Source organism: Lathyrus oleraceus, chromosome 2 (assembly GCF_024323335.1).
Source record: "Lathyrus oleraceus cultivar Zhongwan6 chromosome 2, CAAS_Psat_ZW6_1.0, whole genome shotgun sequence".
Taxonomy (NCBI): domain Eukaryota; kingdom Viridiplantae; phylum Streptophyta; class Magnoliopsida; order Fabales; family Fabaceae; genus Lathyrus; species Lathyrus oleraceus.
The window spans coordinates 405,039,308-405,056,280 of NC_066580.1; the positions used below are offsets into that span (position 1 = coordinate 405,039,308).

Sequence of the window (16,973 nt, forward strand, 5' to 3'; positions counted from 1 at the left end):
GGGGGACTAAAAGAAATTCAAGAAATATTCAATAGAGGGATCCAAAAACTAATTTTTTAAGGGGACTAAAAGATTAAAAAAATCAAAGTAAGGGGACTAAAAGTGCATTTAAGCCATTTTATTTTTTTCTCAATTTCTCACAATTTATTCTTAATTATTATTTTTAAATGGATCTAGTAATTAGATTAGAAATGAAATAGCATAATAAATCTAAAATAAATACTTACTTAATTTTAACTAATTCTAATCATTATTTTGGCTAAAAAATAAAAATAATCGGATAAAGAAAGAATACAAATCAGACGCAAAAATGCTTGAAAAATTAAACCGAATGTACCAAAATGATCAGCGCAAAATAAACTTCTCGGAAATATACACGTTTTGAAGTAAAAAATGATCGGTAAAAGGCTTAGGCCGATCATAATACGGTCGAAAAAATAGTCAGAAAAATAAAACGAGCACGCCAAGTTAACCTACGCAAACCGTAGATTAAAAAAACTGATGTCTGCAAGCTCAATCTTTAAATTTTTCGCCTGTTAATTCTACATATATTTGAGACTCGATTCAAGAGGTCTGTCTGTAGATCCAAAAATTTATTCAGAGCGACATTTTAAACATTATATAGAATGAAATGCATGATGTGATGGATAGATGATGTATATTTTTTATGAATGCATTAGATTACTGATTGAAGAATCATGAATTGATAGTCAGATGCAAAGGAATCACTCTTGGATTATTTGCTTCTAATTCTCAATCACACTTGCAATCCTACTAAGATTCATATGACGATAATACTCTTGACTATCACCCTCTAAACCTCTGAAATAGGATGCAATAGAATGGACGATGCATTGAGATTAAGAAGACAAGCATTTTGACTTCTTAATTAACAGGTGACTGAATGAATGTCGTCAAGACCAGATAAAATGCCAGAACTCCTGACTTTTTATTTAAACCTTGATTAATTCTTTTGAATGATGAAATGCCTAATGAAATGAAATGGTTTTGCTATGCTGATGCAAGTGAAAAAAACTCAGGGTAAAATTTAGGGTATTGTTATCTCAGATTTTTGACACAAGCATTAATTACAAAAAAAAATGATGAGGGTCATGTTATAATGGTTTTATTGAAAAGTCAAAATGATAAGTTATGGTCATGAAGATCTCGACGAATTTAATTTTTTGAAAACTAGTACTAACTTTGGTCGAAATTGAAATTAGACAGAGACCACGAAGTCTGTTGGTTTTGGCACTTAGTGAAATTCAAAGTTCCCAAGATGTTTACTATATATAGTCGAATGAGGTGTAATTAGATAATATCAAACAGTTATTCAAGGACACATGGAAGCTTGTCGAAGACAAAGGTTGCATGGAGATGAGGATGTGACATATGTTGCTTAGTCGACCGTTGTAGATGTTTAACTTAGGATAGTATATAAGTAGTATTCACTTTGAGTTTTGAGGGTCCACAATTGTATACAAATTCTATAAAACTCAAAGCATCTGTGTTTGTAAAAAAAGAGTCAAGAATATACATATATGCGTTCCACTTTTACAAATTAAAGTTTTTATTTTCAAGTCATCTATTGCATTGAATTTAGTTTCAGTCATTCTTTTAAGTTTCCTTGCATTTCGATTTAACAGTTTAATTTCAGTCATGATTCTAAAATCTTACATTTCGACTTTGATGTTAAACTTGTTTAAAACCTATGATTCACACAAATATGTCCAGGGAACTTTTTGATTTTAATCCCTTAAGAAAAATGAAACCTGTTTTTGTTTACAAAGTTTCACACTAAACAAGTAGGTGCGCCCAGTGGGACCCCTTTTGTGTGAATTTATGCTTTTCGTTTTTGAAAAAAAAAATATTTGCAAAGTTCTTCATTTAAGAAACTTCTCATATTGTGAGTGTGCATGAGATTGAGGAGTGACAGGATAACCAAAAAACAAGTTAGAAATCCAACGAGAAAATACCTTAGGAGAAAGGTTAATCCCAGAAATAACAATGAAGAACAATCATCCAATAGCATAGGGGCAACCATGGTCACTGCAACTTAGATTGAACTAATCCCCTATATTGCTAGCACGACGACCATACCGTCAACCACAATTATGCTGTCAACCACAATTGTACCGTCGATGGCCCAATAAGGAGTAACATTTTCCCCTTCAATAAGACAGATTCACCCAGTGACTCCTAGACCGATTATGGCAACGAATTTTAGGCATTTTGCCACAAGTTTCACATTGTCTATGCTGGGGCACGAACTGTGACGCCTCAATTTTATTTAAATTATTTTTCATAATTTAATTATGTGACGGTTGTGGTTGTGTTGTGTTGATGGGTGTTTTGACGTGTTGTGTTACCCTTAGTTTGGGGTAGTTGCCTTAGAATAATAGAAATTAAGGCACTGGGGAGTGGATGAGCAAAAGTGTAAAAATTATGGTGTAGTGAGTAAAACTAATTAATTATATTAGTTAGTATTTAGTTAATTAATTAATATTAGATGAATATTAATTTAATTAGTTAATTGAGTGAATTATTATTATTATTATTATTATTATTGTTGTTGTTGTTGTTATTATTATTATTATTAGTAGTAGTAGTAGTAGTAGTATTAAGAAATTGGTGATAACACAATAAGTTAATAAAATAATAGGAATTATAATATTAAAAAAAGGGATTGTATGATAGAAACTCAGAGAACGGAACATTGGGGAGAAAATAGAAGAAATTGAGAAAGGGAGAAGAAGAGGCTAGGGCTCAAGAGAGGAATTAACCATTGTTGAAGGTCGAAGAATCTATTGCTAGGAACTCTAAGGTACGAGTGGGGTTATGATTATCTAAGGGTTAACATGACGACGATGGGTAGATTATGCCATGTAGGTTTTGTGTTTTTCTTCTCTATGTTCATGATCATGGTGATATTTGTTAATTGTTGAATTGTGTGTATGATGATGTTTGGAATGATTAATTGTTGTTGTTAGAATCATAAAATTGATTGGATTGGTTGTTGTCAATGTTGTGTGATTGATGTTGTTTCGCGTTAGAGTCGGAACTGAGTTATGAATGATTTCGGTGTAAATAAGTTGGGGTTTTGAACTTTGAAAAGTGATTTTCGTGTTAAAGCATGGTATAAATGATTTGTAATAAAAATTGGGGGTTTGGATGAATTTTAGATGATTTTCATTTTGAAAAAGTTGCAAAAAAGTGCTTATGCAGCAATGTAATCGGTTACCAGAATTGGAGTAACCGGTTACACTGCTTAAAAACACATTTCTGGGCAAAATTTGAGGGATGTAACCGGTTACTAGTTTTTTGATAACCATTACCCTGTGAAACAGAGGCCACACATGGGCTGGAATTAGGGGGTGCAACCGGTTACCAGTTTTTGAGTAACCGGTTACCGTGTGTGTGTGTGGAAGTGCGTATTACGTTACTGTATGTGGTGTAATCGATTAGTGGTTTTAAGGTAACTGGTTACATTGGGAGCATTTTCTTAAAAACTTTAAAAATTGATAACTTTTATTTCGAGTGTCCGATTCGAGTGTTGTTCGAAGCGTCGAAAAGATGAAAGCGTGTACTTTTATTTAAAATTCGTTTCAGTACCTGAAAATGAATATTTTCATGTGTGATGGTGTTGAGATGCATTATAATGTTTATGTGGTGGTGTGACATAACCTTAAATGCATTGTTGTTGCTTGTTATGTTGTATGTTGAGGTTATTGAACTGTATAACATGTGTTTGATACATCATGGCCAGTATTGGCGGTGTACATTGACTATGGAGGTGGGTCATTGTGCACGATGTTGCTGCTGCATGTATTGTATGTTGCATGCATTCATGTTGTTGGATAAATGGTTAGTCGTTGGTGTGCCTCTAATCCCATTGTGTGGATTGGGCCGTTAGCTGGTTTTGGAGGTGATGGAATAAGTGAGAAATTATCGGAGGTGATGGTAACAAATTGATGACTTTGATTCTAGGAGGTGAGGATCAAAGTGGTGAACCTGAGTGTTCACATATTGGTACCACATGCATTGAGTCGAGTTGTTGAGTATCATTGCATTGTACATTGGTTGTATTTGTTATAATGTTGGATGGTTGATGATGTTGTTATTATGTTGGATGGTTGTTATGTTGCTATTACATGTTACTTGTCGTTGTATGGATTATATGGAATTGTGTTGTGAAATAGGTGATGTGCATGTGATAATCTGATGCTTACTTATTATCACGCTTTCCTTTATATAATTATGATATCTCACCCCTTTTGTTTGAATGTTGCCTCCACATGGGTAACATGCAGATAATTTGCAGTAGGAGCTCATATGTGAGTGGAAGATGAAGTCTTCCGTTTTATTTTAGTGTCAGCGTCTACTCTGATGTGTAACACTGGGGATTGGAACGATGTGTCTTTCTTTATGTTTTAATTTTTTTTATTATGACATGTTATATTGATGTTGGATATGTTGAGTTAACTATTGGTTATTGTTGTTCCACTGCTAGTTAATAAATGTTATCATTCAGACATGTGGTTATTACTACTATTTTTATAACTATCAAGCGTTATATGTCTTTTCGATTGAGCATGTTATTGTATGTTATCTTGTAGAATCCTAAATTGCATGTTGATTTGTTTTACTCTGATAAATATTTTAAATTTACGCGGGGAAAATTTAGGGTGTTACATAGTGGTATCAAAGCAGGTTGGTCTGTCCGGCCAAGTTGTTGAGTTTGTGTAGTGTGATAGTGGAATATTGTCGATGTTGTCTCTTTAACCATTATTGTTGTTAGTGTGAAACAGAAAATGGATGGAAGAAACAATGTTGCTATTGATGTTGCTTTACAAACTGTTGCTCAGGTTGTGCAGAATCAGCCTAATGTTGGTGGGAATGACAAGTTCCAACATTTGGGGAAGTTCCAAAGGAAGAATCCACCTACTCTCAAGGGTAGGTACGATCCTGATGGAGTGATGACTTGGCTCAAGGAGATTGAGAGGAATTTCAGAGTGATGGATTGCTCTAAAGCACGGAAGATGCGGTTCGGTATGCATATGTTAGATGAGGAAGTTGATGACTGGTGGATCAACACTCGCCAGGTGTTAGATGTTGAAGTTGGAGTTGTAACTTGGACTGTGTTCCATAGGGAATTTTTGAGAAAGTAACTTCCTGAGGATGTTCGTGGGAAGAAGGAGATTGTGTTTCTCGAGCTGAAGTAGGGTAACTTGTCGGTTACTGAGTATGCTGCCATATTTGTGGAACTTGCTAAGTTCTACCCTCATTACCGTGAGGCGACTGCTGAGTTCTCGAAGTATATCAAATTCAAGGATGGTTTACATCCTGAGATTAAGCAGACGATTGGATACCAATAGATCGGGAGGTTTCCAGAGTTGGTGAACAATTTTAGAATTTATGAGGATGATGGTAAGGCTCGGTCGACTCACTACAAGGGGTTAAGCAAGAGAAGAGGAAAGCATAATCTGAACTGTGGGAAGCCATATAGTGCTATAGCTGATAAAGGTAAACAAAGAGTTGCTGATGGTAAGAGGCCAAGTGGGGGAGGTGCTCCCACTTCTCTTAAGTGCTATAGGTGCGGTGAGTTGGGTCATTGTTTCAGTGAATGCAAGAGTGATAAGAAGAAGTGTTACAAGTGTCGGAATCCAGAACATGTGGTTGCTGATTGCAAAAAGAATGTGGTGACTTGCTACAACTGTGGTGAACCAGGACATATCAACACTCATTGCCAGAAGCCTAAGAAAGCCTTAATTGGAGGAAAGGTGTTCGCTCTGACAGGAACTCAGACTTCTAATGATGAGAGGTTGATCAGAGGTATGTGTTATATTAATAATACACCTTTGATTGCTGTTATCGATACTGGCGCTACTCATTCTTTTATTGCCGCTGACTGTGTGAAAAGGATAGGCCTTGTTGTGTCTTCTATGAATGGAGAAATGTTGATCGAAACTCCTGCTAAGGGTTCAGGATTACTACTTCAGTTTGTTTGAATTGTCCTCTATTAATCTTTGATAAAGATTTTAGCATTGATCTTATTCACTTGCCATTGGATAATCTTGGCGTTATCTTAGGGATGAACTGGTTGGAGTTCAATCATGTTTATTTCAATTGTTATAATAAGTCAGTGTGATTCGTTACTCCTGGTGAGGACGAAGAAGCTGGTTTCTTGTCTACTAGAGAGTTGAAGGAGCTTTTGGAAGAGGAAGCTCATATGTTTGTGCTTTTCGCGGCGTTATCTGCTAAGAGTCAGGAGGTGATTGATGAATTGCAGGTAGTGTAGGATTTTATAGAGGTGTTTCCAGATGACATTTCAGATGTACTGCCAGAGAGAAAGGTTGATTTTCTATTGATCTTGTCCTTGGTACCAGACCTATTTCTATGGCATCATACAAGATGCCTGCATCAGAGTTACCAGAGTTGAAGAAACAATTAGAAGATCTTCCAGAGAAGAGATTTGTGAGACCAAGTGTGTCGCCTTGGGGAGCTCCACTGTTGTTGGTAAAGAAGAAAGACAGTAGCATGAGGTTGTGTGTGGATTATCGACAGTTGAATAAAGTGACGATTAAGAACAAGTATCGACTTTCGAGAATAGATGACTTGATGGATCAGTTGGTGGGTGCACGTGAGTTTAGCAAAACTGATTTGAGGTCAGGTTACCACTAGATTAGAATGAAGGACGAAGTTGTACAAAAGACGGCGTTTAGAAATTGATATGGACATTATGAGTATTTGATGATGCCGTTCGGTGTTTCTAATGCACCAAAAGTATTTATGGAGTACATGAATTGTATCTTTCATACTTACTTGGATCATTTTGTAGTGGTATTTATTGATGCCATTCTGATATATTCTAAATCAGAAGAAGAACATGCTGAGCATTTGCGAGTTGTATTGCAAGTGTTGAAGGAGAAGAAGCTTTATGCTAAGTTGTCGAAGTGTGAATTTTGGTTCAAAGAGGTTATCTTTCTTGGTCATGTTATTTCAGGTGGTGGTATTATTGTGGTTCCATCTAAGATAGATGCAGTTCTACAATGGGAGGCTTTAAAGTCAGTGACAAAGCTTAGAAGCTTTTTGGGCTTGGCTGGTTATTATTGCAGGTTATTGAAGGCTTTTCTAAGTTGACACTTTTATTAACTCAGTTGGCCTGCAAAAGTAAACTATTTATGTGGGACGTTAGTTGTGAGAACAGTTTCGTAGAGCTGAAGAAAAGGTTGACTACAACTCCGATTTTGATTTTACCTGAACCAAATGAACCGTTTGTGGTGTATTGCGATGCGTCATTGATGGGTTTAGGTGGTGTGCTAATGCAAGATGGCAAGGTTGTAGCTTATGCTTCACTACATTTTAGGAATCATGAAAGAAACTATCCTACTCATGATTTAGAGTTGGCTGCGGTGGTGTTCGTGTTGAAAATTTGGAGGCACTATCTCTATGGTTCGATATTTGAATTGTTTAATGATCATAAGAGTTTGAAATACTTGTTTGATCAGAAGGAATTGAATATGAGACACGCAGATCGTTGGAATTCTTAAAGGATTATGACTTTGGCTTGAATTACCATCCCGGTAAGACGACTGTCGTGGCTGATGCTTTAAGTCGGAAGTCTTTGCATATATCTTCTATGATGGTTAGAGAATTGAAAATGATTGAACAGTTCAGAAACACGAGTTTGGTATGTGAGCTGACACCGCAAAGTGTGATGTTGGGTATGCTGAAGATCAACAATGATTTTCTTAATAATATTAAAGAGAGTCAGAAGTTGGATGTGAAGTTGGTGGACTTGATGGTTGGAAGTAATCAGACTGAAAGTAATGATTTCAAAATGGATGAACAAGGTGTGATGAGGTTCAAAGACAAAATTTGTATTCCTGACAAAGTTGAGTTAAAAAAGATGAATTTAGGAGAAATTCATCGAAGTAGCTTGAGTATTCATCTAGGAGCTGTTAAGATTTATCGGGATTTGAAGAAGATCTTTTGGTGGTTTGGAATGAAGCGAGATGTGGCTCAGTTTGTTTATGCTTGTCTGACTTGTCAAAAGTTAAAGGTTGAACATCAGTTTGTTTGCAGGAAGCTTTGGGTTAGAAGTTGAGTTTGAATTTAGCTTATCATCCTTAGACCGATGATCAGACAGAGAGGACCATTCAGTCATTAGAGGACTTGTTAATGGCTTGTGTTCTCGAGCAAAGAGGTGTTTGGGATGGTCATTTTTTGTTGATTGAGTTCACGTATAATAACAGTTTCCATTCTAGTATTGGAATGACACCTTTTGAAGCCTTGTATGGTCGAAGGTGTATGGCACTTTTATGTTGGCATGAATCTGGCGAGAGTGTAGTGCTTGGACATGAGATTGTCCAACAGACTACTGAGAAGGTGAAGCTGATTCGAGAGAAGATGAAAGCTTCGCAGAGTAGGAAAAAAAGCCATCATGATAAAAAGAGAAAGGATCTTGAGTTTCAAGAGGGAGACCATGTATTCTTGAGAGTCACTCTGGTGACCGGTGTAGGATGTGCTTTGAATTCGAGAAAGCTTACTCCTCGATTTATTGGTCCGTATCAGATATCCGGGTGAGTTGGACCTGTTGCTTATAGAGTAGCGTTGCCACCAGATTTTTCCAATCTACATGATGTGTTCCATGTTTCACAATTTCGGAAGTATGTTCTGGATCCGTCGCATGTGATTTTAATGGATGATGTTCAGGTGAGGGATAACCTTATAGTTGAGGCTCTGCATATAATGATTGATGATCGAGAACTGAAATGTTTAAGAGGCAACGGGATTGCTCTCGTGAAGGTAACGTGGGGAGGCGTTGCCGGAGGAAATATGACTTGGGAGTTGGAAAGGAGGATGCGAGAGTCGTATCCAGAGTTGTTCGCATCAGGTAATTTTTAAGGACGAAAATATTCTAAGTGGGGGAGAGTTATGATGCCCCAATTTTATTTAAATCATTTTTCGTAATTTAATTATGTGATAGTTGTGGTTGTTTTGTGTTGACTGGTGTTTTAATGTGTTATGTTACCCTTGGTGTGGGGTAGTTTCCTTAGAATTATAGAAATTAAGGCATTGGGGAGTGGATGAGCAAAAGTGTAAAAATGGTGGTGTAGTGAGTAAAACTAATTAATTATATTAGTTAGTATTTAGTTAATTAATTAATATTAGATGAATATTAATTTTATTAGTTAATTGAGTGATTTATTATTATTATAATTATTATTAGTATTAAGAAATTAGTAATAATATAATAAGTTAATAAAATAATAGAAATTATAATATAAATAAAAAAAAAGGATTGTGGGATAGAAACTCGGAGAATGGAATATTTGGAAGGAAAGAGAAGAAACCGATAAAGGGAGAAGAAGCGACTAGAGCTCAAGAGAGGAATTCACCATTGTTGAAGGTCGAAGAATCTATTGCTAGGAACTCTAAGGTAAGGATGTAGTATGATTATCTAGGGGTTAACATGATGATGGATAGATTATGCCATGTAGATGTTGTATTTTTCTTCTCTATGTTCATGATCATGGTGATATTTGTTAATTGTTGAATTATGTGTATGATGATGTTGTAACTGATGTTGGAATGATGAATTGTTGTTGTTAGAATCATAAAATTAATTGGATTGGTTGTTGTCAATGTTGTGTGATTGATGTTGTTTCGAGTCAGAGTCAGAACTGAGTTATAAATGATTTCGGTGTAAATAAGTTGGGGTTTTGAACTTTGAAAAAGTGATTTTCGTGTTAAAGTATGGTGTACATGACTTGTAATAAAAATGGGGTTTTGTGATGAATTTTAGATGATTTTCGTTTTAAAAAAGTTGTAGAAAAGTACTTCCGCAATAGTGTAATCGGTTACCAGAATTGGAGTAATCGGTTACCCTGTGAAACAGAGGCCACATAGGGGCTGTAACTAGGGGGTATAAACGGTAACCAGTTTTTTGGTAACTGATTACCGTGTGTGTGTGACAGTGTGTGTTATGCTACTAGATGTGGTGTAACTGATTACTGGTTTTAAGGTAACCGATTACACCGAGAGCATTTTCTTAAATTTTTTAAAAAGAAAAAGAATTTCTTTTTGAAAAACTTGTCCTGAATTGTGTGAAACGTGTTGTATGAGTATCACACGGGTGTCGGACACCGATTTAATAAGTGTCGAAGAATATAAAAAAATATTTTTTTTGGCCATACTTGTCTGACTTTTCCGACACATGTCGTATGAGTGTCATACAAGTGTCTGACACGGCGACACGCCTATACTTAAAAGTGTTTGTGCTTAATGGTGAGAATGTATCAAGTGTGAGTAATAGTCCCACATTGGTTGAAAATGTGGAGACTTGAACATTTATAAGTGAGAGAATCCACCCACCTATCACCTTAAGGTTTTGGATGAATATGTGATGTGTCTCTCACAAAGGTGTTTCTTTAAAAAGAAGAAGCCCCATGTGAATGAGACCAATTTTGCGAATCTAATTTATTCATACTTATAGACAAAATTCGATTCATATTTAATATTAACTCAACAAATAACCAAATATCATGTTTATAAAATTATTCATTATTTTCGATCTTTTTCTTTTTCATCTTTAATAATATTTGTGTCTTTCAATTTTGATTTCCATCCTAACTTCAATTCCCATATGATACATCACGTCTTTTATTGAAATTTACTTATATATATTTACGGTCAATTTCTTTTCTTTTTTAATAAAATCTATTACTATTAAATTTAATTTAAATATTTAAGAACCAATAACGAACATCAATGTGTAAGCCCATGCAACGCACGGATTAGATCAGTTCCTAGTTTAAATATAAAATTAATAGTATTTGTACTCATATTTTTTATGAATATCAAATAACTATCCAGTTCTTCATTGCTACCTGTCTTGTACTCATTGCAATTTACAAATGGACACTTGTATCTTATAGGCTCATTTTTAAAGGAGAATCCCATAGGAAATAAATTGCAGTGTTTTATTCCGTGTGTTTATTCGCTTAAATAATACGGCCTAGTGGTTCGATGAATTGGATGCCACTCAAATGATAATTAAATAATTTAAACACGGATCAATTATTGATAATATAAGCTATTTCAGACCTTAAAACGTGGTCCAATTATTGAAGAAAAATGACATTTTAGACTATTCAAAGCTCTACCTCATTCGCTAGCAATTTGTTGATACATTATATAGTGACAAAAATGACGAGCAACGAAAATCATATCATAACATTCTGAGAACATGGAGTCCTCAAGCTTCACGCAAGACCAGGAGTTAGCATATGCAGTTTTATTTTTTCATCCTTTATTTCTATATAGTTTCTTAATATATTAATTTGAATACTTAAATAATTAACCAATAAGTTTTTGTGTAGGAAAGCCACAGAAGGCTTGGGCAATGTGTTGTGCAAGACAGGAAAAGGTTGGACATGTGTTATAACTAGGAGTGATGGGCCTGATGCTGGCAAAGTTGTCGTTAAATGCGGTGAAAATTGCACCTGTACACTGTATGTCAAACTTTGAACTTTAGTATGTATTGCACTTGTTATGAAATCCTAGCTGAAGTTAACAAACTCTGATGCAGTGATGGTGGAGCTGCGTCACCTAAAATTGAGATTAGTAGTGACAGTGGCAGTGAAGTTTTCTGCAAGTGTGGTGAAGGATGGAGTTGTTCTATTTTCAGAACTGAAGGTCCTGATGCTGACTCAGGCAAGGGCTTTGCTGAATGCACTCAACAATATAACTGTGCTTGTAAGTGTTGATGACCAATTGGCCCTTACTCTGCTATGTGCTTGTAAGTGTTGATGACCAATTGGCCCTTACTCTGCTATTTGGTTTGTGTGTGAACTATTATGAAGATTGTTTGTAATCTGTATGTGTTTGATGAACTCTTCTTGTAATGCTTGTAATGCAATGCATATGCAGAAACCTATGTTCAAATTAACTTCAAATATTAGAGTAATTAATCACATAAATAATACATAGAATCATACAATCATAGTCCATGAAAACATGAAATCCAATAAACTGTAGTTACAGTTCAGGAACAACAAATTATTCTTTTGGAAGAAGACCAAACATAACAGAAACTAAGGAATTAAGATATCAAGAATACTGTTTTTACCTCCCGGTCTATCCTCTTTCTTCACATACTCCTTCGCTTCATTCTCCCCATATTCTATCAACCCAACCTGACCCTTCTTCTTCCACAAAATCTCCCCAAAGTTTCTATGCCCAAAATACCCTTCCGCCTTCACCTTCTCCCCTCCATCCGTCACAACCACTACCGGAATCCGTTCGTAATACCCATATTTCACACCTTCGAATTCGTCCAGCCTGACCACCGCGTCATCTGACACAGCGTAGACCTCGCCCTTCACGCAATGACCCGACCCGGGTAAGTTGATCAGGTACGGTATCCCCTGGGGTCCGCAGACTAGAGGATATGGATCCTCCGTGTGGGATGTATCCATAAAAACGAGGTCGTCATTGGTTTTCAGATCTTGCATTAAACCATGGTTGGGAAATCCTCGCTTCAGTGTGCCGTATGCGAAGATCAAGTTGGGTTTCGCCTTCGCCATGGTTCTTCTCTTACATGCTACCGAGTTTTGGGATTTTATGCTGACAACCTCCACTCACACCAGCGACTGTACGAGTGGCTGGTATTACAAGAGTAATGGTAATGTATGCCCTACTACTTTAAATTTTTTTTATAAATTATAAATTATTTTAATTAAAAGTTAATAATAAGTGATTCATTTAAAATAAAATAATATTATAAAATAAATTATTTATTTCAATTTTCAATATATATTTTTTCAATTATATCCTTTAATTAATATCACTTTCATCATTGTGATGATATTTGACAAGGATATTTTAATTAAAAAAATATAATTTTTTCTCTTTCATTTATTTATTTATTTATTTTAATCTGTGTGAAATAGTCAACTTGATCATTCATTGTGGGATAGAGAGAATAATTATTTTATTATTTTTTAATACAAATTTTTATTTATAGATTTTTTAAATATATCTAAAGGACACATGTTACTATTATTCTTAAATTTATATTTTTACAAAAAATTCAAATTTTTATATGTTTACTCTATTTTTTAAATAAATATAAAAAAAAATTGTTAAAAAGTCATTGATTTCTTATAAATATTTAACGAAATATGGATTTTTGAAAAATTCGATAATTCTTTCGGATTTTTAAAAATTGTGGATAGTTAAAATTTGACAAAAAAAAAATTCTTTTAACTATTGAAAATTTCCTAAAATCAAATAGTATTACATTTTTTTACTTATTTAATATAACTATCGAATTTTTAAAATTTTAAAAATTATCAAAGATATTAAATTTATTAAAAAAATCTGGTACATTAAACTTTATTTTCAAAAAAATCAGAAAAAAATGTATCTTTTAAATATACTATAGAATTTTTTTATTCATACCACATTTTTTAATTGTACTATCAGAATTTTTCTTATTTTTTTTAATTAAATGTTAACAAAAATAATTTTGTCATTATAAAAATATCTAAGAGAGCCAAATATAAAGAGGGGGTGTCAAGATAAAATTTTCAGAGTTTTTCTTCATTTTTAAAGGCCAATTCGCAGGGCTTAGACTTGGACCTGTATTATCATTTTATACTTTCAATTTCAATTTTTTTAGAAAATTTTAAGTGACCTCCATTTCTTAAAAAAAAACGTCTCAGCGTTTTTTTATCATAATACTTCTAAAAAAAATAAAAATTGGCAATTAATATTAGATTTTGAAAATACCAATATAAAGTTTATGGTTTGTATCCGTTTTTTTTAAGCGATATAGTAATATCTAAGATTTTATATTGAATGTTTGAAAAATTGATATAAAATCATTTGTGTCAGTAGTCAAGAATGATAGAAAAGTGTGAATGTGTGTCGACTAATGTTTGGTGTGAATTTTATTATGGGGCATCAGATCATTTTATTGAAAACTGCAAGACACTAAAGTATAAGGCAAGAGCTAATTGAGTCCAAGGCAATCACGTTTGCTCGGAACGGTCCAAATGTGAATAACCCTATGCCTCCAAATAACAAACTCATAGCGAGCATGATAGAAGAAGTTGATGTTGAAATATTTTATAATTTAAATATTATTAGTATATTTTAATAATTATTATGTGATTTTATATATTTTAATTATATTAGTTATTTATCAAATTAAGAGTCTTAATAGATTAAATGGTCAAATAAATTTAAAAGATTATTTATATTTTTATTTAGGAATTAATTAATTAATTAATTAATTAATTGGATATTGTCAATCCAGGTTATGCATTAACAGAATCTTCTTTCAAACACTACCGGGAAGACATCAGATTGCCAAACGCAGATGCAGTATGATGGATCGATATTATTCGATTGGAGAAGTGGACTAGGGCATACGAGAACGGTCAATGTTGGGGCCACATGACAACGAATCTTGTGGAATCAATGAACTCTGTCTTCAAAGGCATCTGAAACCTACCTATAACCACTTTAGTGCAAACAACATATTTCAGGTTAGGGGCGCTGTTTGAGACCAGACGTTCCAAATGGAGTTCAGTGTTAGAATCTGGGCAGTTGTTCAGTGATGCTTCAATGAAATTCATTAGACATGAAGTTTCCAAAGCTAACATACATGTGGTCATGGTGTTTGACCGTACTAAAGGTTGGTACAGTGTTGCTGAGTCCATGGATTACAATGAAGGCATGCCGATGAGACAATATAGAGTGGAACTAGATAGAGGTTGATGCGTCTGCGGAAAGTTTCAAGCCTTTTGTATGCCCTGCTCTCATGTCATTGCGGCATGTTCAAAGGTTTGAAGGGTTCCATCCTACTTACTATTCGACGTTTACAAAGTCATAAGTTTGTCCAATATTTACAAAATTAGCTTTTCAGTGGTAACAAAAAAGGATTACTGGCATGTATATCAAGGGGACATTCTCTGGCACAATGAAGTAATGCGAAGAAAGAAAAAGAGTCGCCCAAACAACACCCGTATTCGAACCGAAATGGATACGGCGAAAAAATGGTTCCATTATATAATTCATGTCGTCAACCCGGTCAAGATCGTACTAATTATACCAGTGTTGGAACAAGCACAACAAGATAATTTTAATTGTACCATCACAAACAAATACCATCACAAATAAATACAACACATTCAACACGCAAGCAACACATAAACAACAACACGACAAACTACAACAAATTAAATACCATTACTATAACTAAGCGATTATAACCATCAAAACAATTTTGAACATATTATACATTATCCTGTGAACGTCTCTGTTAGTCTTAATATCCACCCATACACGCACCTCTCCATTTTGGTTGAACATGGACTCAGGCCATTGAATTCTTCTAATCCTTTCACCCTCTGCAATTTCTGCATCTAACCAACGGTTCAACGTCTGATTAAGATGTTCGAACGATTCTATATTCCAAAGTCGAATCTTTATCGGAGGTTGTACTGCTGAAAAGATTAAATCGACATTTTTCTTGTGAATGTATTCAGACATGGTTAAAGAATAAAAAATTGAAGGAGATTGAAGTAGAATGAAAGAAAATGGAAGGAGGGTAAGAAGTTATCTAAACAAATATAAGAGATGCACATGTTATTTATAGATGAAACCATGCATGCATGCGCCAATGCCCTAGGCGCCACACACACATGGCACAAGCACACACATGCCTGCGTCAGATGCATGAACGCACACACTCAACCACACATGCATGCACCAGCTCCAATGATGCCTAAATGCAATATCATTGCAAGCATGCGCCAGCTCCCATGACGCCTCCTTTGAATAGTTATTGGAAGCGTCTGTTCAACTGGCACATCAGTAGGGAAAAATGGTTATTTTGGTAATTATTTTGAAAAATTGGTTATTTTAGTATTTAAATTGAAAAAAGTGGTTATTTAAAAAAAATTGAATTTGTTTGACACTTACTTTGGATATATAAATATTTAATATTTATCTGAATTTAATATTTGAGTTTATTGTTATTAAGTTGTATTCAGTAATATTTTTGTAATCATGCAATTTATATAAATTCATAAAACTTATGTTTTATTGTGAATTTATTCTCACACTAAGGACTTCCAAGAAATATTATTATTATTAAATGACATCCTAAATGAATACGAATTACATTTGTGGGTAGTGCCTTATAAATTTAAGACTCTGCCCATTGAATTTATTAAAATGTCTAATAATTTTGAATGAGTTGATTGAAGCAACATATTGCAAAAGTAACATATGCTGTGTAAATTTGATTCAATCGAAATTATAAAAGATGTAGTGTGTAATTGTTTATACGAACTATTATGGTCGGTCAAAAGGAAAACACAGTTTGGTCGAACAATTTATACATGTGATGGTAGATATGTAGTAATTATTAATTTTCTCCATGTGGGTAATGATTGATGTCAAAGACGTCCCTTATCTGACCGAACTTATTACTAATGTTTGATCATTGCATGAGAGTACCGTTTACAGATAATTTTTGCAATCAAAGACTGAGAATTAATGGTGTATTTGGTGTCTTGTTTGAGTCTTTTAATTTATAAGTAAAGATGAATGTCTATATAATAATTTATTCACATATCAGTAATGATGTTGTATGAGTGTAAATCTTTCAAGTATTTATTTGATTGCACACACATATAATGCAAACATATGACAATTATAAAAATTTATTGTTTATAAATATTAATTATCAATGTTTGATCATTGAAAATAAATACTATTGTCAATTGATTTTATTGCCTACAGACTTAATATCAATGGTGGATTTGGTGAGTAAAATTTACTCTACTTTGTTGTTCTTTTTAAAGGTAAATCTAATTTATGATCATAAAGTATGATATTTCCTAATTTTTTGTAACATTTAAGATGACACAAAGTTTTCCATATTTTCTTTGTTT

General features: G+C 34.0%; 3 protein-coding genes across 3 annotated transcripts; 2 read left to right on the forward strand and 1 right to left on the reverse strand.

Annotated features, from left to right (window-relative positions):
* Positions 1-3,861: 3,861 nt before the first annotated feature.
* On the forward strand, positions 3,862-6,008 carry LOC127123449 (uncharacterized). Its single transcript, XM_051053667.1, has 4 exons — positions 3,862-3,960; positions 4,511-4,600; positions 4,809-5,126; positions 5,376-6,008. Exons 1-4 carry the CDS (start codon positions 3,862-3,864, stop codon positions 6,006-6,008), a joined length of 1,140 nt encoding a protein of 379 aa, XP_050909624.1.
* Positions 6,009-11,093: 5,085 nt separating this feature from the next.
* On the forward strand, positions 11,094-11,953 carry LOC127119744 (uncharacterized). Its single transcript, XM_051050054.1, has 3 exons — positions 11,094-11,283; positions 11,385-11,516; positions 11,594-11,953. Exons 1-3 carry the CDS (start codon positions 11,252-11,254, stop codon positions 11,769-11,771), a joined length of 342 nt encoding a protein of 113 aa, XP_050906011.1. The 5' UTR covers positions 11,094-11,251; the 3' UTR covers positions 11,772-11,953.
* On the reverse strand, positions 11,944-12,685 carry LOC127119743 (putative gamma-glutamylcyclotransferase At3g02910). The gene has a single exon (XM_051050053.1). The coding sequence runs from the start codon at positions 12,588-12,590 to the stop codon at positions 12,099-12,101; it is 492 nt and encodes a 163-aa protein (XP_050906010.1). The 5' UTR covers positions 12,591-12,685; the 3' UTR covers positions 11,944-12,098.
* Positions 12,686-16,973: the final 4,288 nt, after the last annotated feature.